General features: G+C 43.0%; 2 protein-coding genes and 1 long non-coding RNA gene across 4 annotated transcripts; 2 read left to right on the top strand and 1 right to left on the bottom strand.

Annotated features, from left to right (window-relative positions):
* The first annotated feature begins 272 nt into the window (after nucleotides 1-272).
* On the top strand, nucleotides 273-1238 carry LOC311142392. The gene is made up of 2 exons (XR_014614296.1): nucleotides 273-586; nucleotides 885-1238. It is a non-coding gene; the product is annotated as an uncharacterized lncRNA (long non-coding RNA).
* A 1482-nt stretch (nucleotides 1239-2720) lies between these two features.
* On the top strand, nucleotides 2721-5083 carry znhit3 (zinc finger, HIT-type containing 3). 2 transcript variants are annotated; one of them, XM_084178490.1, is made up of 5 exons: nucleotides 2721-2896; nucleotides 3067-3104; nucleotides 3266-3334; nucleotides 4102-4188; nucleotides 4371-5083. In XM_084178490.1, the coding sequence occupies exons 1-5, from the start codon at nucleotides 2829-2831 to the stop codon at nucleotides 4538-4540; spliced, it is 432 nt and encodes a 143-aa protein (XP_084034616.1). In that variant the 5' UTR covers nucleotides 2721-2828; the 3' UTR covers nucleotides 4541-5083. The 2 variants fall into 2 exon arrangements, with proteins under 2 accessions (XP_084034616.1, XP_084034617.1); XM_084178491.1 differs by having other exon boundaries at nucleotides 2746-2896; nucleotides 4105-4188.
* myo19 (myosin XIX) lies at nucleotides 4665-25531 on the bottom strand. Its single transcript, XM_084178489.1, has 24 exons — nucleotides 25270-25531; nucleotides 23226-23379; nucleotides 22870-23018; nucleotides 22481-22594; nucleotides 22107-22239; nucleotides 21820-21889; nucleotides 21159-21261; nucleotides 20896-20992; nucleotides 20591-20667; nucleotides 20390-20480; nucleotides 20004-20172; nucleotides 19603-19676; nucleotides 19238-19359; nucleotides 18735-18848; nucleotides 18203-18379; nucleotides 17430-17570; nucleotides 17184-17291; nucleotides 16876-16946; nucleotides 16193-16272; nucleotides 10444-10607; nucleotides 8791-8920; nucleotides 6844-6929; nucleotides 6095-6424; nucleotides 4665-5870 (listed from the first exon to the last, which is right to left on the bottom strand). Exons 1-24 carry the CDS (start codon nucleotides 25315-25317, stop codon nucleotides 5757-5759), a joined length of 2916 nt encoding a protein of 971 aa, XP_084034615.1. The 5' UTR covers nucleotides 25318-25531; the 3' UTR covers nucleotides 4665-5756.
* Nucleotides 25532-25726: the final 195 nt, after the last annotated feature.

The following is a 25726-nucleotide window of genomic DNA, read 5'->3' as shown; positions in this document are numbered from 1 at the left end:
AAATGTTATATCTGTTTGGGCTTCTTGCGGTCAATTTGCAGTCTAATAATTATTTGTAATTAAGCTCCGGCCCCCTGACCATCCTCTCAAGAATCGAGTTGATCCCGCATAGAGCGAATACATACTGTAAATAGGTAAATAGCAGCTTCCCACTGGGGGAAAAACTGAGAACGCAGCCTTGTAAAACGAAGGGACCTTGACATGGGCCAATCAGAGTCGTCTCTTGATCATGTGACGTTATGCATATAAACAGTGAGTGACATCATCTGTTTACTTCAGCTTTTGCACCGCTGATAGACTTCACTAGAGTACTGCACTAACAACATTTGCCTCTCCTAAAATTATGGCAACAGACATCGAAATATTTGCATTTTTCGAAGAAGCACACTACGACCAATATGATTACTACAACCTAGCCGAATATTCATGTCATGCGGGTGGAAAAGGTAGAACCAAGAGAGAAATCGGACTGAACACCAATCGCCATATCCCTGCTGGGCACGAGAGAAAAATTGCCGAAAAATATCAAAACAGTGAACTGAAACGCAGGAGAACCAAAAGTTCATCTTGATGGAATTCGTCTCAGGTAATGTTGTAGAACTATGAAAGATATGGAAAATGTGATGAAAATGTGCCAATTTTCGTGTGAACAATGCTGCGTATAAACATGTCTGTTCATGTCCTTCTCCCTCTGAGCTGTTGTTGTACTTGTCCAGCTGCCATTTTAAGACGAACAAAGAACCGTGTCAAATGCATTGGGTGGAGTTTTTGACATTCTGGATTAACAGCATTTATACCCAATAACAAATCGGTGTAACTATTGTTAATTGTTGAACTTGAACAAGGACTTATTATTCTTTATGTATTATCTCCCTTCTATACAGATCTGAACCCTAACTGAAGATTGAACTGGAACGTGGTCTAAATATGTATTTTTGCCTTTCCTGACCCTTCTGACCCAGTGAACGGAGTTGACTGTGACTTTACCTGCAATGCTGGCCTGCATGGAAACACACCTTGGCATTTAGTCTCGAGGGCACTCCTATTCCACATGTTGCACCCCTGTAACCAGACCTGGGTGGTCTCCAGTTACAGCAGTGTGCAAGAACAGTTTGTTTTTAATGGTTGTAGACCTCTCTAGGACTCTTATGTTGTTATGATACTGTTTGGTTTAAAGTGTAAGATGTACTGTATTGTGACTAAAAGGCAGAAATAAAGAGATGGTGATTTTAAAGAGAGATGATTGAAGTTGACCCTCATTTATCTGATCGAAATACCTGTATGATGTGACTCAAATCACCCTAATTAGTTTTTAAATAATGCCCCTAATCTATGGATTTCACATGACTGGGCAGGGGCGCAACCATGGTTGGGCCTGGGAGGGCATAGGCCCACCCACTTGGGAGCCAGGCCCAGCCAATCTGAATGAGTTTCCCCCCCCCCCCCCCCACAAAAGGGCTTTATGACAGACAGAAATACTCCTCAGTTTCTCTCAGCTGTCCGGGTGGCTGGTCTCAGACGATCCCGCAGGTGAAGAAGCCGGATGTGGAGGTCCTGGGCTGGCTGGTTGCATGTGGTCTGTGGTTATGAGGCCGGTTGGACATACTGCCAAATTCTCTAAAACGACATTATGGTAGAGAAATGAACATTAAATTATTTGACAACAGCTCTGGTGGACATTCCTGCAGTCAGCATGCCAATTCCAAGCTTCCTCAAAACTTGAGACATATGTGGCATTGTGTTGTGTGACAAAACTGCACATTTTAGAGTGGCCTTTTATTGTCCCCAGCACAAGGTGCACCTGTGTAATGATCATGTTGTTTAATCAGCTTCTTGATATGCCACACCTGTCAGGTGGATGGATTATATTGGCAAAGGAGCAATGCTCACTAACAGGGATGTAAACAAATTTGTGCACACAATTTGTGAAAAATAAGCTTTTTTGTGAGTATGGAAAATTTTGACACTTTACATGTTGCGTTTATATTTTTGTTCAGTATACATATACTGTAGTTCATTACATTTTAGTCATTTAGCAGACGCTCTTATCCAGAGCGACTTACAGTTAGTGAGTGCATACATTTTCATACTGGCCCCCCGTGGGAATCGAACCCACAACCCTGGCGTTGCAAGCGCCATGCTCTACCAACAGTTCACTACTCCCCATCACTGTGAAATTTGGTATGAATCCCAAATGTAAGACAGTCACCTCACTCTCCATCTCCTCTCTCAGCCTCATCACTTTCTCTATCCGTCTTTCCACTTTCTCATTCATTTCTACCTTTTCCCCCCCTAAAAAGGGTGGTTGTCCCACTGGCTATCCTAAATTGAATGCACCAATTTGTAAGTCGCTCTGGATAAGAGCTTCTGCTAAATTATGTAAATGTGAATGTAATCCCAGTAAGACATTGTTCCTCGCTAAATCGTGCTTTCTTCCCTTTCTACATTTGGAGGCACTGGCAGTGCAAATATCCTTGTGGCAGTTAGCCTAGCGGTTAAGAGCATTGGGCCATTAACCGAAAAGTTGCTGGTTCAAATCCATGAGCCGGCAAGGTGGAAAAATCTGCCCTTCAGTAAGGCAGTTTAACGCGAAAGACATGTTGGTTGAACGCATTCGCCTGTGCAACAGACTAGGTATCCCCTTTACTCTCCCTGGCCTGTAGGTGTCCCTAAAGTATTGCGACTAGCACGAGTGGGCGGTACTTTCACCCCTCACCCCTGATGACGTCACGCCTTTTACCAACATGTGTCTGTTTTTCTAGCTAGCTAGCAGTCGACATATTAGAATTGTGTTCCACGTGAAATTTGTTTAGAATATTATAATCAAAATGCAGATCTGCAATGTGTGCAGTGGAGAGACACCCAAATACCGATGTCCGGCCTGTAGAATCAGATAGTGAGTATAATTTCTTCTTGTTTGTACTTCTGCTGCAGATTTTTAAAAAACAGCTAGCTAGGTACCGCTACTAAAGCTACATAATTTAGCTAGCTAGCTACAAAACATGCATTATATGATTTGTCTGTCATGTTCTGTTCCACATTTTGACCTTTTGTTTTGTTTTTCAGCTGCTCTCTCAGTTGTTACAAGACCCACAAGGCCAATGGTAAGAACGTTTGTTTTTCCATTACATTAGTACCTATAGTCTTGAAGTGACTATCATTCATAAATAACCTATAGAGCAATAGCAGATAACATGCGTTATCACAGTTGAGGTATCATGTGGATCATGACATGACAGTCTACCATGATGTTTTCTTTTCCCAGATACCTGCCAGCCCCCAAAACAGTCAGTGCCTCCTCCTGCTCAAGACCTAAATGGAGCTTACGGCAATGGTAGGTTATAATGGTCAATGTAATTGCCAATCTTATACATTTTTTACATTTTAGTAAGGAGGCACTCCTGAGTGGCGCAGTGGTCTAAGGCACTGCATCGCAGTGCTAACTGTGCCACTAGAGATCCTGGTTCGAATCCAGGCTCTGTCGCAGCCGGCCGCGACCAGGAGACTCATGGGCGGCGCACAATTGGCCCAGCGTCGTCCAGGGTAGGGGAGGGAATGACCGGCAGGGATGTAGCTCAGTTGATAGAGCATGGCGTTTGCAATGCCAGGGTTGTGGGTTCGATTCCCACGGGGGGCCAGTATAAAAAATAAATAATGTATTCACTAACTGTAAGTCGCTCTGGATAAGAGCGTCTGCTAAATGACTAAAAAAAAAAAAAAAAAAAAAAAAAAAAAAAATTAGCAGACGCTCTTATCCAGAGCGACTTACAGGAGCAATTAGGGTTAAGTGCCTTGCTCAAGGGCACATCGACAGATTTTTCACCTAGTTGGCTCGGGGATTAGAACCAGCAACCTTTCGGTTATTGGCACAGCGCTCTTAACCACTAAGCTACCTGCCTAAGAACCTTCTCATCAATTCCCAGGAATGTACTCAGTTTGGTGAGATGTTCAGAAGTTAAACATTGCACACAGAATTATGCTTTATCCGTTGGGACCTGTTTTCCTCATTTTCTATCAGGCAACACATTTGTTTATCACGTTTGTTTGACGCTCTGTGTAAAATACAGCCGTTCGACTATACACTCTGTCTGGTTCTTTCAGCAGAAGATCCCTGGACCGTTGAAGATGTCCTTGATGATGATGACGACCATACAGATAAAGTTCCACTTCAGCGGCTACGACTATTAGGTACTAAATGCATTGGGACATTTCCGTTTGCACTCTGAACTTTTAAACCCCTGTAACTTACTGGGTACATGAGTCACTTGGCTGCCATATTGTCCACTAATACATTATTAATGGACGAGTTTTACTGTATGAAATGTTGTTCTAACGTCTGCTGTAATACCATTGTTTATGCTTCTCTACAGGCAAGTCGGAGGAGCTGAGAGAGCTGCTCCGGAACCCCCACCTCTGTCAGCTGATGCGCTCTGTGGACACGGCCGAGAGCAAAGCAGACGCCATGAAGACCGCCATGCAAGAGCCTCTGTTTGTTGAGCTATCAGATCAATGCTTGCAGATTGTTGAGAAAAACGATTAAAATGTACTTGCAGAATACCCTATTATGACCCACACGGAGTCAATAATTCTTTTTTTTTTTTTTTTTTTTACAAAAACAATTATCTTCGGTTTATTTCTACTGTGTAAATATACAAAGCAGTATACCAATTTGTTAAATATTTATTTTGACTTGGAACTACAGTATTGCAAAGACAACTAGCTAAGTCAGGTCTTTTAAAAGGGTTCTTGGTACAGCTATATAAACACCAAGTAGCTAGCAATGTTTCATAACACATTTGGTCTGGGTATGGCTTTGAATGGCCTTAAACGTAACAAGAACTATTGTTTAGTCGGTTCAAAATACAAACGTAATTCAAGGAAGGATTATATTAGCAGTGGGTTACAAAAGATAAGTTACTCTAGTAGAAGGTATTGGACAAGGCAAAGGTAACTACTGTAGTGGCGAAGTAGCAAAATAAAGGTCAAAAGTATACAATCCTTTTTGGCAAATAAACATCGTCATGGCATTTCAAGCAATGTGGCACATCAATGGTTCTTTTCAAATAAATACAGCAAAACATTGGGTGTTTCTGTCGTGCCGTTTGGTTATTAACACTAAAAGACATACTATTCCCATGTATGCAAAACACTGTAGTGTACCTCTTCTAATAAAGATCTCATAATGAAGCTTGTGCCATAAAATACACTGGATTTGGTGTAAATGCCCAGCTTTCTCTTGATCTGTAGTTGACTATGCTAAAATTAGTTCGATTTGGTCAGTGAGCTCAAGTGTACAGATATAAAAAAATCCAGAATGTGGTTTAAACAGAACATGTATCCCTGATGAAAATAACATTTTATAGATAATTTCCCTCTAAAAAACAGGCATGTCAATAACTTAAACAATGCAGCAATATCTAAAATTAAAACATGATCTTTAACATTGCAAAAGGAGTACCACAAATATCCCAAAAGCAACTGCTTCCCTCTACCCATAAATAAAAATGGCAAGTTCACCCACGGTACATTCTTGAGTTTAACACCACGGATTTTGAGAAAGGCACCCAAGTGGTCATGAAGCCTGAGACTTTCCAACAATCAACAAATATTTCCAATATGGCAGCTACAGTCCTACAAGACCATTTCTCTAGGACCATTATCTCCATCTACAGTACATATCAAAAGGTGCAGTTATATAATTGAGGCAGCTCATTTAAAGTGTTGGATATAAAGCAGGAACATAGAATGGATCCCATTCAGGTACCCTCTAGCAGTATCTGGTTCAATCCTGTCACTCCATCATGCTTGTTGTCTGGATGCATATCGGCGTAGAGCAGTGGAGATCGCTGGTAGTGGAGCTTAATAGACCCCTAAATGAAGTGAGAAAGGACCACAAAATCACAATGAATCTGTACAGAAATAACAACAATACAGTATCACAAATGTGAATACAGGTGGGAATGGTCTGTGTGAGGAGAGTATAATACCTGGGTCAAATACATAATTCAAAAAAATGTATATTTGAGGTGCGCTCGACTTCGCTTGCCTCAAGTATTTCAAATATTTGTCTGGAGGGGAGAGATTGTGGTCTTACCCTGGGCTGAGCCCTGATGGAGGCAACCCCCTGCTTGAATTGGTTGGTCTCCACCTTGTACTCCCCGGTCCTGAAGCAGTGTCCGTTGAGGCAGGCCATTACAGACATCATCTTCTGGAAGCCCGTCGCGGTCATGGACACAGTGACGGTGGGGGCTGAGGCCAGGGCCAGGCCCATGGGCCAGCCTCGCACCATGACGGGCTCCTGGATGCTGGAGAGCTGCACCAAGCCCCTGGCCCGGAGGATGGGGTCCAACTCTGGTGGCACGGCCTCCTCCTGAAGATCCTCTGCGTCGTCCAGCTCTGCCTCAGCCAGGGCGTCCATCAGCGCCTGCAACACGAGGACAGTCAGTACAGTCATTCACAGCTCCTGCACTAGCTTTTCCTTCTTTCACGTCTGACAAGGAGGACCACAATGGAGGAAAAAAAAAAAACGGTTGACTTTGTGTTTAATGCGTGTATGGTTTATTTCCTTTGACTGAAGCAACTGTTTGTATTTTACATGTCAAATCAAAATGAATTCATTCCCGTAGGAAAGGAGAAAAATCCTACTTAGAAGAACTGGCCACTTGAGTTAAACACACGGTCCTAGAATTCAGACAGCGAGGATGGGAGCCACTGAATTCAAGAAAATCATGCATGCCACCTATTTTAATTGACCCTTCGTTTTAACCAGGAAAGATCCTTGAGGTTAAAAACCCATTTTGTGCGAGGGTGACCTAGCAAGAAGCCAGCAGCACTTCTACTCACCCTCCATTTCCTCCAGGACCTCTGGAGCACTATGGCTGCCCTGTGCCACCTCTGGATCGCTCTCCTGACCAGCCATGACCTCACCACTGCAGGGGGGGAAGGAGAAGCGACCAGATAATGATACAGCCACAGAATTAGAAAGAACACATTTACATCGTATCTCTATAGATCCATCACAGACAACCGAACAGTAACTCCCATAATAAGTCTCTCTGGATAAGAGCGTCTGCTAAATGACTTAAATGTAAATGTAATAATATCAAGACAACAGTGCATTCTATACATGCACCATTTTGTCTGACAGCTGTGTCAAATGCTGCAATCTGTATAAATGAACACCTTATCTGGATTAAATCATCGAGATCTGATCACCAAAAGGTACATCTAGATAACATTAACATCAATGTGATTCAGGGGAAACGTATGGTCAAGGTGTTGTTCTGTTCCCTTCATAAGGATTTAGGTACAGTAACCCGTAGTCATCTGAACAATGTTGCAGGCTCTACCAGCTGGTGCCTCTTGGTCAGACAGCCAGGTAGACTAAGACAGGACACCTAGACAGGAACAGCCAGGTAGACTAAGACAGGACACCTAGACAGGAACAGCCAGACCAAGACAGGACACCTAGACAGGAACAGCCAGACTAAGACAGGACACCTAGACAGGAACAGCCAGGTAGACTAAGACAGGACACCTAGACAGGAACAGCCAGACCAAGACAGGACACCTAGACAGGAACAGCCAGGTAGACTAAGACAGGACACCTAGACAGGAACAGCCAGACCAAGACAGGACACCTAGACAGGAACAGCCAGGTAGACTAAGACAGGACACCTAGACAGGAACAGCCAGACCAAGACAGGACACCTAGACAGGAACAGCCAGGTAGACTAAGACAGGACACCTAGACAGGAACAGCCAGGTAGACTAAGACAGGACACCTAGACAGGAACAGCCAGACCAAGACAGGACACCTAGACAGGAACAGCCAGGTAGACTAAGACAGGACACCTAGACAGGAACAGCCAGGTAGACTAAGACAGGACACCTAGACAGGAACAGCCAGACCAAGACAGGACACCTAGACAGGAACAGCCAGGTAGACTAAGACAGGACACCTAGACAGGAACAGCCAGACCAAGACAGGACACCTAGACAGGAACAGCCAGGTAGACTAAGACAGGACACCTAGACAGGAACAGCCAGACCAAGACAGGACACCTAGACAGGAACAGCCAGGTAGAGCCAGACCAAGACAGGACACCTAGACAGGAACAGCCAGGTAGACTAAGACAGGACACCTAGACAGGAACAGCCAGGTAGAGCCAGACCAAGACAGGACACCTAGACAGGAACAGCCAGGTAGAGCCAGACTAAGACAGGAGACCTAGACAGGAACAGCCAGACCGAGACAGGACACCTAGACAGGAACAGCCAGACCAAGACAGGACACCTAGACAGGAACAGCCAGACCAAGACAGGACACCTAGACAGGAACAGCCAGGTAGAGTCAGACTAAGACAGGACACCTAGACAGGAACAGCCAGACCAAGACAGGACACCTAGACAGGAACAGCCAGGTAGAGCCAGACTAAGACAGGACACCTAGACAGGAACAGCCAGGTAGAGCCAGACTAAGACAGGACACCTAGACAGGAACAGCCAGACCAAGACAGGAGACAGGAACAGCCAGGTAGAGCCAGACTAAGACAGGACACCTAGACAGGAACAGCCAGGTCGAGCCAGACCAAGACAGGAGGTTACTGTACATACAGCAGTGGAGCTGTGTACCAAAGCTTTAAGAAAACCTGTGTGCCATGCAATGATCCCATTCGCATAACAGAAGTGATGGCAGACACAGTTGGAGCGAGGCCATAGTTACCGAGCAGTATACTGTGACCTCTCCCTCTCCTCACAGGCCGGTAGAGATTTAGGTCTTGACCTTACCTGCTTGGATCAGGGTGGAGGCCCGTCTCGCGGCGTGACGTCTGCGTTGTTTGTGCCTGTGCCAGCAGCACTGGATAGAGAAGGCCCTCTGGGAGCGCACCCTGTTTCTGCCTTCCTCCATCAGCTCCAGCTATAGATTAGATCAGTGCTGAGGATTAGGCCCATCCCAGACTCACGGTACACTGCTTATGGACAGGACAACTGTCTGGAGGCCACCGAAGCTGAGTTCATAGTTCACGGTGGCCGAGCCCTCAATAGTCCGTCGGCCGGGTAGAGATCCCATTCAGTTCTATTGGTCGGCCCATGGTGACATAAACGGTCCGCAGACTATCGTGGCTATGCCAGCTGTGACCTATCCCACTGGGCAACAGACGTCAGTTCAACGTCTAGTTTTTGATTTACAAATTGTTTTAGTTGTCAACTAACGTGAATTCAAGAAACATTTGAACCATCTCATTTGGATTTAGACTAAAAAAAAGACACGTTCGAAATTCCTTTACGTTGATTACTTTTTGCGAATCCAAAAATCGGTTTTCCACATTGATTCAGTGTCATCGCGTTAATTTTGTTGTTGTTGAAAAGATGTGGAAACAATGTTGTTTCAAGCAGTTTGTGCCCAGTGGGATGTTTTGAGTTTTTATGCTCCACTCAACAATGTGATCCTGTTACAGTGTATGGATTAGAGGGCTTCTTAACATACGAATCACACAAACTAACTACACAGAACAAAAATATAAATGCAACATTTAAAAAGTGTTGGTCCCATGTTTCATGAGCTGAAATAAAAAGGAGGCCAGAAATTTTCCATAGACACAAAAAAACAATTTCTCTCAAATGTTGTGCACAAATTTGTTTACATCCCTGTTAGTGAGCATTTTATCCGTTGCCAAGATAATCCATCCACCTGCCAGGTGTGGCATATCAAGAAGCTGATTAAACAGCATGATCATTACACAGGTGGACCTTATGCTGAGGACAATAAAAGGCCACTCTAAAATGCTATAGATGTACAACACAATGCTATAGATGTATCAAGTTTTGAGGGAGCGTGCAATTGGCATGCTGACTGTAGGAATGTCCACCAGAGCTGTTGCCAGAGAATTGAATGTTAATTTCTCTACCATAAGCTGCCTCAAACGTCGTTTTAGAGAATTTGGCAATACGTCCAACCGGCCTCATAACCACAGACCACATGCAACCAGCCAGCCCAGGACCTCCACATCCGGCTTCTTCACCTGCGGGATTGTCTGAGACCAGCCACCCGGACAGCTGATGAAACTGAGGAGTATTTGTCTGTAATAAAGCCCTTTTGTGGGAAAAAAAACCCTCATTTTGATTAGCTGGGCCTGGCTCCCCAGTGGTTGGACCTGGTGCTCATGTGGGTGGGCCTATGCCCTCCCAGGCCTACCCATGGCTGCGCCCCTGCCCACTCATGTGAAATCCATAGATTAGGGCCTAATTTATTTATTTCAATTGACTGATTTCTTTATATAAACTGTAACTCAGTAAAATCATTGAAATTGTTGCATGTTGTGGTTATATTTTTGTTCAGTATACATAACTGGACTTCACTCAAGACTATTAAATCTCATTGTTATCAAATCAAATCACAGATGTAAATTCAACCGACTATGATGCTGAAGACCAACTCACCGTGGAATTAGTCAGGAACACTTTGGTCCTGCCGCAGTGCACCAGCGAGCTGCGGGTCTCGCTGTCGCTATGGTGCGAGGGGTCGAGAGAGTTACTTTTTAACACCACCCTGAGAATATCAGCCACAGCCGAACCAAGATCATCCTTGTTGTTCTCCTCCAATCCTGAGGGAGGAGGGGGGGGGGAGGGGGAGGGGTTAGAGACATAGACTGAAATCTATATGAAGGACTGCATGCATTTAGACACATGGCAGAGTCGAACACATCTTACATAGCATACCATGACACGATAGTCTGCATGCCGAAACACTGCCCAGATTTTTACCACAGCCTGATATTTTTCATTCGAGGTAGCACTTAAAAAATGGTTGCTTCAAGGTTAACGTGAATGTTGTTGACCCCATTCTGTTTCGACTGCCAAACCACACAATGAATGCCCTTTGTGTATAAACACTTGATGGTAGCCTGTAAACCAAGGTATGAGGTAAAACTATGTAGATGATGAGCATTACACAGGATTAAGTGTCACCCCATAACAATGGAAAATTAGCATAACACATATTTCCGTTCTGGAATACAAAACAAACGGCATCGACTTGACAGTAGGACAGATAATTCATTTTGACAGCAAGTCAGAGCCGGCGGGGAACGTCAGAGAAGGAAAAAGCACAGCATGCAATGAAGAAATTGCTTAAGCATGCGTTTACCTGAGAGATTATAAAATAGTTGGAAACATCTTTTAGAAAAGTCAACTCTAAGGAGCGCCAGAGTAGGAGGGGAGAGTAGAGGATGAACTCTAAGGAGAGGAGAGGACAGGGGACAGGATAGGGGACAGGATAGGGGACAGGATAGGGGACAGGACAGGGGACAGGACAGGGGACAGGAGAGGGGACAGGAGAGGGGACAGGACAGGGGACAGGATAGGGGAAAGAAAAGAGCCATCAGCAAGAGAGTACAAAGATAACAGAACCTGTATTCATTCTGATAAAAGTATTGACTATGCACATGACCAAAGAGTTCACTATTCAACGGTTTGTTTTCTTTGGAGTTACAGTGCGTTCAGAAAGTATTCATACCCCTTGACTTATTCCAGATTTTGATGCATTACAGCCTGAATTCAAAATTGATTTACATTTTTTTTTTTTTTATCCCTTACCCATCTACACACACACACACACACAATACCCCATAATGACAAAGTGAAAACATGTATTTAGACATTTTTGCTAATTTATTGAAAATGAAATAAATACATCTCATTTACATAAGTATTCACACCAGAGTCAATACTTTGTAGAAGCACCTTTGGCAGCGATTACAGCTGTGAGTCTAAGAGCTTCCCACACCTGAATTGTTCAACATTTAATAATAATAATAAGCCATTTAGCAGACGCTTTTATCCAAAGCGACTTACAGTCGTGTGCATACATTTTTTTTTTTACATATGTGTGGTCCCGGGGATCGAACCCACTACCCTGGCGTTACAAGCGCCATGCTCTACCAATTGAGCTACAGAGGACCATTCTTCATTTCAACATTCTTCAAGCTCTGTCAAATTGGTTGTTGATCATTGCTAGACAACCATTTTTCAGGACTTGCCATAGATTTTCAAGCAGATTTAATTCAAAACTATAATAATAATAATAATAATAATAATAATAATAATAATAATAATTCGGCCACTCAGGAACAGTCTTCTTGGTAAGCAACTCCAGTGTAGATTTGTCCTTGGGTTTTAGGTCATTATCCTGCTGAAGGGTGAATTAATCTCCCAGTGTCTGGTGGAAAGCAGACGGAACCAGGTTTTCCTCTAGGATTCTGCCTGTGCTTAGCGCCATTATGTTTATTTTTTATCCTGAAAAACTCCCCAGTCCTTAAAGCTTACAAGCATACCCATAACGTGATGCAGCCATCACTATGCTTGAAAATATGTAGAGTGGTACTCAGTAATGTGTTGTATTGGATTTGCCCCAAACATAACACACTGTATTCAGGACAAAAAGTTAATTGCTTTGCCACAATTTTTGTAGTATTACTTTAGTGCAAAAGGATGCATGTTTTAGAATATGTTTTATTCTGTACTGGCTTCCTTCTTTTCACTCTGTCAATTAGGTTAGCATTGTGGAGTAACTACAGTGTTATCACAGCAATTACAAGAGTTAGAGTTTAAAGTCACCATGGTGAAATCCCTGAGCAGTTTCCTTCCTCTCCGGCAACTGAGTTAGGAAGGACGCCTGTATCTTTGTAGTGACTGGCTGTATTGATACACCATCCAAAGTGTAATTAATAACTTCACCATGCTCAAAGGGATATTCAATGTCTGCTTTTCTTTTTTACCTATCTACCAATAGGTGACCTTCTTTGCGAGGCATTGGACAATCTCCCTGGTCTCTGTGGTTGAATCTGTGTTTAAAATTCACTACTCGACTGAAGGACCTTACAGATAATTGTGTGTGTGGGGTACAGAGATGAGGTAGTCATTAAAACATCATGTTAAACACTATTATTGCACACAGTGAGTCCATGCAACTTATTATGACTTAAGCTAATTTTTACTCCTGAACTTATTTAGGTTTGCCATAACAAAAGGGGTTGAATACATAGACTCAAAACATTTCAGCTTTTACTTAAAAAAAAAAAAAAACACATTTCAAAAAACATAATGCCAATTTCATATTGTGGGGTAGTGTGTGTAGGCCAGTGACAACAAATCTCAATTTAATTAATTTCTTATTCAGGCTGTGACACAACAGAATGTGGAAAAAGTCAAGAGGTATGAATACATTGCATTCGGAAGTATTTAGACCCCTTGACTTTTTCAAAATTTTGATTAAATTGTTTATTTTCCCTCAATTTACACACAATACCCCAAAATGACAAAGCGAAAACAGGTTTTTAGAAATGTTGGCAAATGTATAAATAAATACCTTATTTATTACATAAGTATTCAGACCCTTTGCTATGAGACTCGAAATTGAGCACAGGTGCATCCTGTTTCCATTGATCATCCTTGAGATGTTTCTACAACTTGATTGATTGGAGTCCACCTGTGGTAAGTTAAATTGATTGGACATGATTTGGAAAGGCACACACCTGTCTATATAAGGTCCCACAGTTGACAGTGCATGTCAGAGCAAAAACAAGCCATGAGGTCAGAGGAATTGTCCATAGGGCTCCGAGACAGGATTGTGTCGAGGCACAGATCTGGGGAAAGGTACCAAAACATTTCTGCAGCATTGAAGGTCCCCAAACACACAGTGGCCTTAAATGGAAGTCATTTGGAACCACCAAGACTCTTCCTAGAGCTGGCCGCCTGGCCAAACTGAGCAATCGGGGGAGAAGGGCCTTGGTCAGGGAGGTGACCAAGAACCCGATGGTCACTCTGACAGAGCTCCAGAGTTCCTCTGTGGAGATGGGAGAACTTTCCATAAGGACAACCATCTCTGCAGCACTCCACCAATCAGGCCTTTATGGTAGAGCGGCCAGACGGAAGCCATTCCTCAGTAAAAGGCACATGACAGCCCGCTTGGAGTTTGCCAAAAGGCACCTAAAGGACTTTCAGACCATGAGAAACAAGATTCTCTGGTCTTATGAAACCAAGATTGAACTCTTTGGCCTGAATGCCAAGCGTCACATCTGGAGAAAACCTGGCACCATCCCTACGGTGAAGCATGGTGGTGTCAGCATCATGCTGTAGGGATGTTTTTCAGCGGCAGGGACTGGGAGACTAGTCAGGATTGAGGGAAAGATGAACGGAGTACAGAGCGATCCTTGATGAAAACCTGCTCCAGAGCGCTCAGGAACACAGACTGGGGTGAAGGTTCACCTTCCAACAGAACAACAACCCTAAGCACACAGCCAAGACAACACAGGAGTGGCTTCGGGACAAGTCTCTGAATGTCCTTGAGTGGCCCAGCCAGAGCCCGGACTTGAACCCGATTGAACATCTCTGAAGAGACCTAAAAATAGCTGTGCAGCGACGCTCCCCATCCACCCTGACAGAGCTTGAGAGGATCTGCAGAGAAACTCCCCAAATACAGGTGTGCCAAGATTGTAGCGTCATACCCAAGAAGACGAGGCTGTAATCGCTGCCCAGTGTTTCCGCTGCACTCGTTTTGCTGTGGTGCTGCGCCACGGCAAAATCATTGCCACCACGCAACAACAAAAAATATGGAAAATGAAAAAATATTTCTGCTGAGGCGCATTTTGAAGATGCTAGAACATTCCACATGTACTTTCTCTGCAAACAAAACAAGTAATAAATAGACAAATCTGACAACCCCATAGTAGAATAGTTGATCTATTTACCAAGTCTGCTTGTTGTTGTGTTCTATGCTAGATAAATATTCCTCTCGTGGTACATTCATGTTATAAGTACCACAGGGAGGGAAACATGCATTCTGACAAGCAGTCAATGCACAACAATTCTTTTAATCGCAAAAACAGCTGTTTTAATGGCTTTTGCTAAATAGAGAAAAAGAGGGGAATCCCAGCTTTCCATTCCTACTTTATTTATTTTTCAACTCCTAAATATGCGGAACCTGCGCCATTTTAAACCCGGGGATTTTGAGCAGAAGCATGGTTAAGCACGTTTATGGCGCAGCAATTTGCAGGGGGTGCATAGGGGAGAGTGGGGCTAAATGTAACACCGGTCAATAGTAGGGTGACTGGGGGGTCCAACGCCTCACTACCTCAAAATCATTTATTTGGAATGACTTAAATTGTGATGAGACAGATCATATTTTTTTGTTGAGCAAGAGTAGTGGAAACCAGGGTAAGTGTTTGGTGGAAAAATTGTGACATTAATTGGTTTCTGTGAGAAGTACAGGCAGAGGGCTTTTTACCCCATGTTACCCTAACAGGTAGGCCTACATTATATTCAGTGTTTATGCAAGTTTTTTGGGACATAAAATTAATCAATGATAATAACTAGTTAAAAGATCACATTTGAGATCTGGCTAATGATTAGCCCAATAGGGTAAATGCAGATACAGTGGGGAGAACAAGTATTTGATACACTGCCGATTTTGCAGGTTTTCCTACTTACAAAGCATGTAGAGGTCTGTAATTCTTATCATAGGTACACTTCAACTGTGAGAGACGGAATCTAAAACAAAAATCCAGAAAATCACATTGTATGATCTTTAAGTAATTAATTTGCATTTTATTGCATGACATAAGTATTTGATCACCTATGCAGATAGGCAACCCCATGCTTCAGACTATATGCACTTTGCTGCATCCGTTGGGCTAAAGGTGATCATGTTTTTTACTAATAGCATTCCTGATAATATGGACCATGAATAGGCTATATTCTGTACATGGCCCAATATGTTAAAATAAATGTTAACAAATAATTTTACCAATGAGTTATTGGGCTAATTTCTGGAGGTGGAAATTGTATTTTAGAGTAGAATGTCCTTTTAAAAAGTCACCAGAACTGACCCCCCCCCCCCCCCCCCAAAAAAAAGTGCTTCAACAAAGTACTGAGTAAAGGGTCTGAATACTTACTTAAATGTGATTTCAGTTTTTATTGTATTTTGTTTTATAAAAACCCTATTTTGGTTTGGTCATTATCTGGTAGTGTGTAGATTGATGAGGGGAATTAATCCATTTTAGTATAACCTGTAACGTAACAAAATGTGGAAAAAGTCAAGTGGTCCGAATACTTTCTGAAGGCACTGTACATGTCAGAAGGCATAACGACACCACACACTACTACAGTATATCTCTCCTGATGTCAGACTTACCATTCTCACCAGCCCCTTGAGAAAACAACGTCCAGTTGGAAATCAGTCCATAACGCTGTATGAAACTCGTGTAGGGAATTCTGCATTGAGAAACAAAACAAAAAGAAATGGAAAGGGGCAGTCTAAATCAAGAGGACATTTTGTTCAGTACAACCCCTATTGTGTTTAAAAAAGGCTTTGTGTTATAGGGTCAGTGGTACTGATTGACATTTACATTTTAGTCATTTAGCAGACGCTCTTATCCAGAGCGACTTGCAGGAGCAATTAGGGTTAAGTGCCTTGCTCAAGGGCACATCGGCAGATTTTTTCACCTAGTCGGCTCAGGGATTAGAACCAGCGACCTTTCGGTTACTGGCACAACGCTCTTAACCACTAAGCTACCTGCCGCCCTACTGATGAGTTGTTGTGTAGTTGTGCAGAGGTTCCTAGGTTCAAGCCCAGTTCAGGTAAGGGATCTGCTCTCTATAGTGTTGCAAAAAAAAAAAATAATCTGGTAACTTCCCCCAAAATCCAGAAAACCAGGTTGGAAGATCCCTGGACTTAGAGGGAATAAGCAAGAAATCCGAAATCCTCCGACCAGGATTTCTGGATTACCTTGGAAAGTTACCAGAATTTTGCGGCCATAATTACATTTTAGTCATTTAGCAGACGCTCTTATCCAGAGCACCTTACAGTCGCCTTACCTTATTGGAAAGCCTGCTGCGCTGATGTTTATGGTCTCCACAATCCCACAGGCCTCCAGTTGCATAATGACCTAACGATGAGTCAAAAACAGCTTTATAAGACAATTGTATAACATAAAATTATTAAATGAACATACGATTTTGCCTAGTGACCAATATCTGAGTCATCAATTGCACATTTCATTTTTTCCGAATGTCACGTTTTGTGTTCCAAGAAGATAAAAAAGACATCTACTGAACAAAGACGTAGTGATGATTCATGCGTTTTCATGGTTTGTTACCAAGTCAAAGCAGTCGCTTTCTCCTACCTCCTCCTTTACGAAGGTGAGCGGCCTGCAGTCTGTGTTGGGTTTGATGCAGCGGGTGTAGTGAGGAGTGGTGCTGTGTAGAATCTTCATCAGGCTCTCCAGAGAGTTCTATAGGGAGACAATATACCATCCATGAAATATGGAACAAAGAGGCTCTGAGGAATTCCGGAACAAAGTGAATACCACAGAACCAGATCAACGCTACAAAACAGAAGGAATCCTAACGTCTAGGATTTTGTGCCTCACCTTGAACTTGGAGACCACAGTGACCACTTGTCTGAGCCCCCTGGTGCCTTGGTCCGCTGGGTCTCTGTCAGCAAACAGCTGGTGAAGCAGAGGGTTCTCAGACTTCTGTAGCAGGTGGATGAGCTCTGGGGGCACTGGGTCCTATAGAGGGAGAAAGGTGCATATTTACATTGACATTTTAGTCATTTAGCAGACGCTCTTATCCAGAGCGACTTACAGTTAGTGAGTGCATACATTTTCAAATAGTGTTAGTGGAGAGAAAAAATTTAGTATTCTCATGAAATTAAGTCTTGCAATGTCCTTTGGCAATGAAGTACAGTGCATTCGTAAAAGTATTCAGAACCTCATTTTTTTCCACATGTAAATGGGATTTCCGTTTTTTTATTTTTAATACATTTGCTAAAAAAAAATCAAAAAACCTGTTTTTGCTTTGTCATTATGGTTTTATGTGTGTAGATTGATGAGGGGGGGGGGGGGGGGGAACAATGTGTCTGAAGGGATCTGAATACTTTCCGAATGCACAGTATGTTTGGTGTTAATTAAGTATTCTCATGAAATTAAGTCTTGCAACGTCCTTTGGCTATGAAGTATGTAGGGCCAGCATCTTTCACAGACTTCCATAGTGCATATACAGTAGTGTTTGAATGGACCAAACGTGTCACAGTAATCCATTATAGTCGGCGGCACAGGTGGGTCTTGTAATCCAAAAATAGTATTTTTGCCATCAGCTATGAATGGTTAGCAGCACCTTCCACAGCACTGTTCCAACGAACCTTGTTCTTCTCCATCATGCCTTCTATCTGGTAGGAGACTTTGCCAGCGTAGTGAGCCACGGTGAAGTGGGGCAGCTTGCCGAACTTGTCCCAGCTCATACTGCTGTTGTCGGACAGCTCCTTCTCCAAGCGAACCCTGAACTGCTTGGCGTCGGAGGCTCGGTTGAGAAGGCATTCCTGAATGGGTGGATGGGTTAACGGACAAAGACATGTGAGTAAAGTAAACAACCAAAAGAACTTGATATATTTTTCTGGACAAAAAATTACTTTATAAAAAAGGTAGAACTAATAACAGTATTCTAGAGCGGCGGTTTCCCAACTCCGGTCCTCCAGTATTCCCCAACAGTACATATATTTGTTGCGGCCCCAGGACAAGCACACCTGGATTCTACTTGACAACTAATCATCAAGCCCACGACAAGTTGAATCAGGTGTTGTCCGGGGGCTATAACATAAAATGTGTGCTGTTGGCGAATACTGGAGGACGGGAGTTGGGATCCACTGTTCTAGGAGGTTCCACTGATGTACACACCTCATTGAGGAGAGAGAACACTCCAGTGGGGTTGCCCTCCAACAGATCCAGACAGCCCTGGTTGTCCTGGTATTTAACGAACGACCACTCCAATCCCTCGGAGACGTACTCCTCCTAAGGGTGAGAGGCTTCACTGTTGAGCACTAGATAACTAAAGACAACATTCTCTTATGCTACAAAAAAAGTGTTCCACACCCTCGAGGCAAATTCCGAATTGGAACATCCAGTTCTTCCACGTTCTATTTCCACACTCTACTAAACAGGTTAACACTCTGAGACCGGAGCCTATAGCCCTACAGCCAGCAAAACAACTCTGGACCTCGAAGCCAGTCCCCCCCCCCCCATTGTTCAATTAATTAATCTGGTAGAACAGAAAAAGCAGCAGGCTCCGGACCCTCTAGGGGTCAGAGTTGAATACCCCTGCTGTAGAGGCTAAACTAGAAAAAAATAGAAGACATTTCACTAGGTCAACGTGGAAAAGGTTAATTTAGCCTAACGGCTACCTGTTGGGCTCTGAGATAGTGGGCTACAAAGTGCTGCTGCAGTTTCTCGTTGGCGTAGTTGATGCACAGCTGTTCCAGGTTGTTCAACTGAAAGCACTCAAAACCATAAACATCCAGCAGACCTGGAGACAAAGAAGAACTATAATAATAAATGCAGGCACTTTATCGAAAGCGGTTACGTGTGCATACATTTTCGTTACATATGGGAGGTCCCGGGAATCGAACCCACTACCCTGGTGTTATTACAAAGGAAAGATAACCAAAAGAACAGATTCGGCTTTAGCCTGAGAGACAAGTAAACACCAAGGATTCATGTTTAATTAGTAATATGGGAGAGATTAAGCAATAGAAAATAACTTCTTTACCTATGAAGTTGCACCAGGTGGAGTTGTCTGCACATATGCTGTCGTTGATGAATGTAACCAACCATTCAAATAATCTGTTTGGAAAAATTGAAAAAAACATTCAGTACACAATGTCTGATTCCTTTGTAGTTACAGTACACATTAAAAGGGTGTGATATTTTCAGAATGGAGTTGATGAGGGAAAGGACAGGTAATCTTTCATCACAACAGACAAGAGCTGGACCTCAGCCCAAATGCATGCTTTCTAATAAGTATTCACTCTCCGAATCTGCTTTAGGAAAAAATAAAGTGATTGAAAATCACAACCTGGTTCAGATCTGAACATTTGACAGATTTTTACATAGGAGTGATTATAAAAGAGGTTATGAAGGAAATGTGTCCTCTCTGTTAGTCTGACTCACTGTGCGTAGATGACCTTGGCGAGGCAATCCCTCCTGACGCTGCAGTCTGCCAGGGAGCAGGGCTTGAAGAGAGCACTCTGCTTCCCTGCCCTCAGGGTCCGTACGCTGAGACATGTCTGAAGCTCATCCACCGGGACACACAGCAACGCTGCACAACGCTGCACAAAGACTATAGGATAGACAGCAGGGCTCATGTAAAACGGTCTTCAAATTTGATTGATTGATTAATTGATTGTTCAGACCACGTTGGAGCTGAACTGATGTCTAAAACACGAGGGTGGAAGGTTGAGAAAGGAGTCAGACCACAGTTTAAATTGAATTTAACCGAATTGAAGTCTAAGACACCAGAATGGAAAGTTGATCTAGTGTAATATCAGATGAAATACCTTTGGATTGCTTCTCGAGGTCACAAGGTTGTGATTCATCCATGGCAGAACAGAAAGTCACGTTCCCCAACTGAAGAAGACCTGCTAGTATCTGTTAAGACAGGGAGTTGTGGTAGAAATATATTTATGGAGTGATTATGTGGAGAAAGTACAGAATCATCTTCAGAATCATTTTAGGTGATTTAATGTATATCATTATACCCTAAATATATGTCCCTGCTTCTCGGCATTGATGCCCAGGTGTACCATCGCCTCTACAGTCTCATCAAAACAATCCTCTGCAAAACAAGACAAAGAAGCGAAGAAGAAGTAGACAAAGAAGCGAAGAAGAGAAGAGTAAAATCAGTACCTGGGAACACTGACCTGAATATATATATATATATTTTTTAATACATGGTACCTTTACATTCATTACATGCAAACGATTAGAAGCTATTATTATATTATTATTATATTATATTGTTTTTTAATCTACTGGCTGGGGGATGAGGACACAACAAACGTACCTTCCAATGTCTTGTCAGCATTTGGAAGCCAGACAAAACGTTGGTCATGAGGCATCTTCCAGTCCCTCCTCTGCTCATCGCTGCCTCCTGCCATCATCTGAAAAGAATAGAATTTCACTATATATCAGACACTAAATGTATTGACATGTACGGAGGCCAGGCACACACACACACACGATATTACTTCATTTACAATTAAACTACAGTTAATTAACATTAACTTAGAATTAATCTTTGTAGTCAAGAGTGTGCCTTTAACTTGCCTGGTAGAATATGTGGAAGTTTCTCTCATTAGCTGGTTGTCCAGCCACCCTGGTCTTCTCCAGTAGGTATGTTTGTACTGACGCCCCCACCAGCAGCTGAGACCTGGTCAAATTTACATTTGACATTTGAGTCATTTAGCAGACGCTCTTATCCAGAGCGACTTACAGTTAGTGAATGCATACATTATTTTTAATTTTTTTATACTGGCCCCCCGTGGGAATCGAACCCACAACCCTGGCGTTGCAAACGCCATGCTCTACCAACTGAGCTACATCCCTGCCGGCCATTCCCTCCCCTACCCTGGACGACCCTGGGCCAATTGTGCGCCGCCCCATGGGTCTCCCGGTCGCGGCCGGCAACGACAGAGCCTGGATTCGAACCAGGATCTCTAGTGGCACAGCTAGCGCTGCGATGACAAAGACATTTGTTTGAACAGGGCGCTGGTTGTGTCGTCAGCACAAAAACTACCCTGTCAGTTAGCTTATTCCGTTCTCATTTCTCGTCAACTTATTTATTAGGTGTCTGCAGTGATCTAGTCTGGTCCCAGATCTGTTTGTGCCATCTTGTCAACTATTGTGGTCATTGTCATCAATGACCACTTGACTAAACAGGACTGATCTAGGATCAGCTACAAAAAGAAAGAAACACAACCAGACATACCGGTTCAGCTGGAGCTGGATGTACTTTCCAAAGCGGCTGCTGTTGCTGTTCCGTAAGGTGCAGGAGTTGCCTATATAAAACAGGGGCCCAGTAAATAAACAAAGCATGGAATCAGCACGTGTCCACTATAGCAACAACAACCATCACGTCAACTGGACACGTCACTGAACCACACTGACTAGATGGTTACAGACACCTTGATCCCAATATTGTCTGAATTGTTGATGATTGCGTACTGTCCCGGTTAAAGTTTATATTAAAAAAACTAAAATAGTTTCCAGTCTCACCAAAAGCCTCCATGACGGGGTTGGAGTCCAGTACCCTCTTCTCTATCCTCTCCACAGTTTCCTGCCTCTTCAGCAGAGAGGAAGAGGCTGCCACCGTGGCATAGTACTTCATGAGGCAACGAGAGGTCCATGTCTGGTAAAGAATAAAAGAGACAGTGGTTTGAAATTATTCAGGGTCACTTTAAAACATTCTAAACATATGTTAAACTTCCACTATTAACACTTCACAGTAATAAAGGACCAAAAAAGAAGACCCACAAAGCTGAATGATAATGGACAATGAATTTGGAATGCTTTGTTGCTTTTTGTAATCAGTGAGGCAGTAGAATATTATACATTTCTATCCACCATTGTTGATTGTTAATAAAGTTTACCTTTCCTGCGCCGCTCTCTCCGCTGACCACCAGAGACTGGTTAACGGGCTCCACCTGGCCCTGTACGTTCCTGTAGGCTTCCTCCGCCACTATGAAGATGTGGGGTTTGGACTCCTGGCCAGACAAAGAAAAATATTAGAGACGTTTGTTGAATGCATGAAATGGACTCCTTTCCGTTTGGCATTGACCCATCCCTATGTTGTTTAAACTATTAAACATTAAATTTACCCAACAGACTTTGTTTAAGGTGTTAAGAGTCATGTTACAGGAACTTGGCACTGCTAAAATGAAATATAGTAGTCGGTGTTTGTAGATATAACATTGTATAAACATTAACCAAAAAGGCCATGGTAATGCCTCTGATAAAGAGGCTAATGGTTGTCCAATACCTGTGGCTGTGGGGCACAATGGTACTCCTTCATCACATCCAGGGAGTAGAGGCCAGGGACGGGCTGGAAAGGGTTGAGGGCCACCAGGGTGCAGCCTGCATGGGTGTAGAAAACCTTAGCGCTGTACCTGGCCTGTAGGCATTTCAGCACTGCCACAGAAAACACACAGGGATTACACATTCATTAACAGGAAAAACAGAAAGCCTAAACGAGTACCTATATTAACATGTTCAAAAAGGAACCATCATTTAAGTCCCTAGGAAATGTCAGTTCCATTTCCAACGCAAAACAAGCTTGACCGCTGCTGAGCCATGTCTGACCCTCTCCAACAAGAGGTAGGCTTTGGGCCTCTCTACCTGTTGTTGGGGTCACGGGGTTGACTTTGGTGAGGTCATCATAAGTGTGCAGCTGGCCCTCGTCTATGAGGAAGGCCTTGACCTCTCCCTCCAGTGAGTCATTCAGAGACTTCCTGTGAGCATGTCCAGACTTCTTCCCGACTCCTCCTTTCACCTGTAGTAACCCAAAGGGAAAGGGAGGAACAGGGTTAAAACCAGTGGCCTGTATTATTCCACAGAAACGCAGGTTTGTATCATAACAAAGGGCGTTAGCATTAAGTGAGGGCATTGTGCTGAGATTAATCTAATAAGACTGAACAATTACCACTGAACACATTTTACAAAAACACATTAACTTGAAGAACAGTGCAGATGCAAAGTTTGGTAACAGAATGACTGTTTGTTCTGTCATTCTGTTACCAAACTTTGCATCCGCAATGTTCTAGAAGTAAATGTGTTTTTGTAAAAATGTTCAGTGGTAATTGTTAAGAGTAGTACTTGTGCATAGAGTTGTATGGTTTGTTTAACTTCGCAATCATTGGTTCGTGTTTGACATACAACATACATTTTAAAGTGAAAAATCTGAGTTTCAGCATCACTCTGTTACTGCATACACAATTCAAAAAAAGATAACCACATATATGTTCAATTAAAAAAAGTTTAGAGCGCAAACAACACCACCATCCAGCAGACAGCCCTACCATGACAAAGACAAAACTGACCGGCCTACCATGACAAAGACAAAACTGACCGGCCTACCATGACAAAGACAAAACTGACCGGCCTACCATGACAAAGACTAAACTGACCGGCCTACCATGACAAAGACAAAACTGACCGGCCTACCATGACAAAGACTAAACTGACCGGCCTACCATGACAAAGACTAAACTGACCGGCCTACCATGACAAAGACAAAACTGACAGGCCTACCATGACAAAGACAAAACTGACCGGCCTACCATGACAAAGACTAAACTGACCGGCCTACCATGACAAAGACAAAACTGACCGGCCTACCATGACAAAGACAAAACTGACCGGCCTACCATGACAAAGACAAAACTGACCGGCCTACATGACAAAGACAAAACTGACCGGCCTACCATGACAAAGACAAACCGCACCACAGCTTCTGTCAGGTGACCACAAAGACAGTTGTAGGTTTACACTCGACAAAATAAACGTTTAATCTCCAGCTACCTTGCTTATCCTCAGTGTCTAGTTAGTGTGTTCTCTATACATCTTTATCGGATTGGTTAAATCCACCCCAATGCTTCAAATGGTGCGCAGTTAAATATAAAGTCTGGCAACAGATGTATGCAAAATGTCATGCAATGTGTGTGCAGAGGCTTCTTTTTCTTTCTAAAATGTACATACCATCAGCACTGTCATGATACAATTGTCTTACCTTATCATAACAAAACAACCATGGATCTATTTACTCCCCTATTTGTGTTTTTCTTTGTGGTATGAGACTTTGTAAACAAATTGTGTGTAGCTTCAAATCATGTCTTTAAAAAGTTATGTTGCTCTCATGAAATGTTTGGCCTCTTCCTTCAGCACTGCATAGCGTAACAGTATGAGGCTGTAATGGGGTGCATTTTGCTCCATTGTCAATGTTTAAATGTTTGTATTCAATTGATTGTAACAAGTGATGATTGCATGTCGCCAATTTAAAATTGTCAGTAAGGTTGAAAATAACTGTCTTGGAGATCTTTCAAAAGGCTGAATGAAGACAACTCTAGATGATCGAATTTGGTAAATTCTATGAAACTGTGAGGAGATTCATGACAGTTACAGATTAACTGATGCATATCAGCATAGATGTGCTACACAGGTGTGGCAACAGCTGGGCAAAATGTTATTGTTCTAGACTAGGGTCCCCCCCTCCCTCCCCTCTGCTGAACAAGCTCCTTTATTCAGAACATTATCAATGCAAGATAACGCCGACTTTAGTTAATAATACATTGACGTCGATTCATTGAGAGATTTGGAATTCATTAAAACACTTTCTATACAACTAACTACCAAAGTGCTCAAAAGGCCCACTGTTTTCGCCTACCTTTCCCCCATGTCCATTTCCTATGCGCTGACTATTCTCAGAATTCATGGATTTGGAACTTGTCCCGCCGCCCTTGCGAAGTAGAACAAGCGATGCTGCTGTCAAGGAGTTTGTTCTTGACACCAGGCAAAAACGCTATAAAGGACAGTGAATCAGACTAATATATATAGTTTAGACGTGTAGGATCCATAGTCTGTCTCACTGTTCCGCCGCCATTTGACATGGAATGTGAAGCTTTCCCTCTGTCATAAAATTCCACAGTGAAGGACAAAAGCACTTTCCCCGCCTCGTTTTACACACTTGGGCTGTTGAAACTTGAGAGAAACGTAATTGGCCACAACCTAGTACGCGTCCTCCTGGTCACATAGACACAGAAACGCCCAACTGCAGAACGCGGAAATATCAATACACCCGCCTGCGGTTGCTTTTTAAATACATTCATCGAGGATGTGGGCTA

This window comes from Coregonus lavaretus (assembly GCF_964263955.1).
Source record: "Coregonus lavaretus genome assembly, chromosome: 15".
NCBI lineage: Eukaryota > Metazoa > Chordata > Actinopteri > Salmoniformes > Salmonidae > Coregonus > Coregonus lavaretus.
The sequence above is the reverse complement of the archived record's forward strand: the minus strand, read 5'-3'. Positions and strand labels throughout refer to the sequence as shown.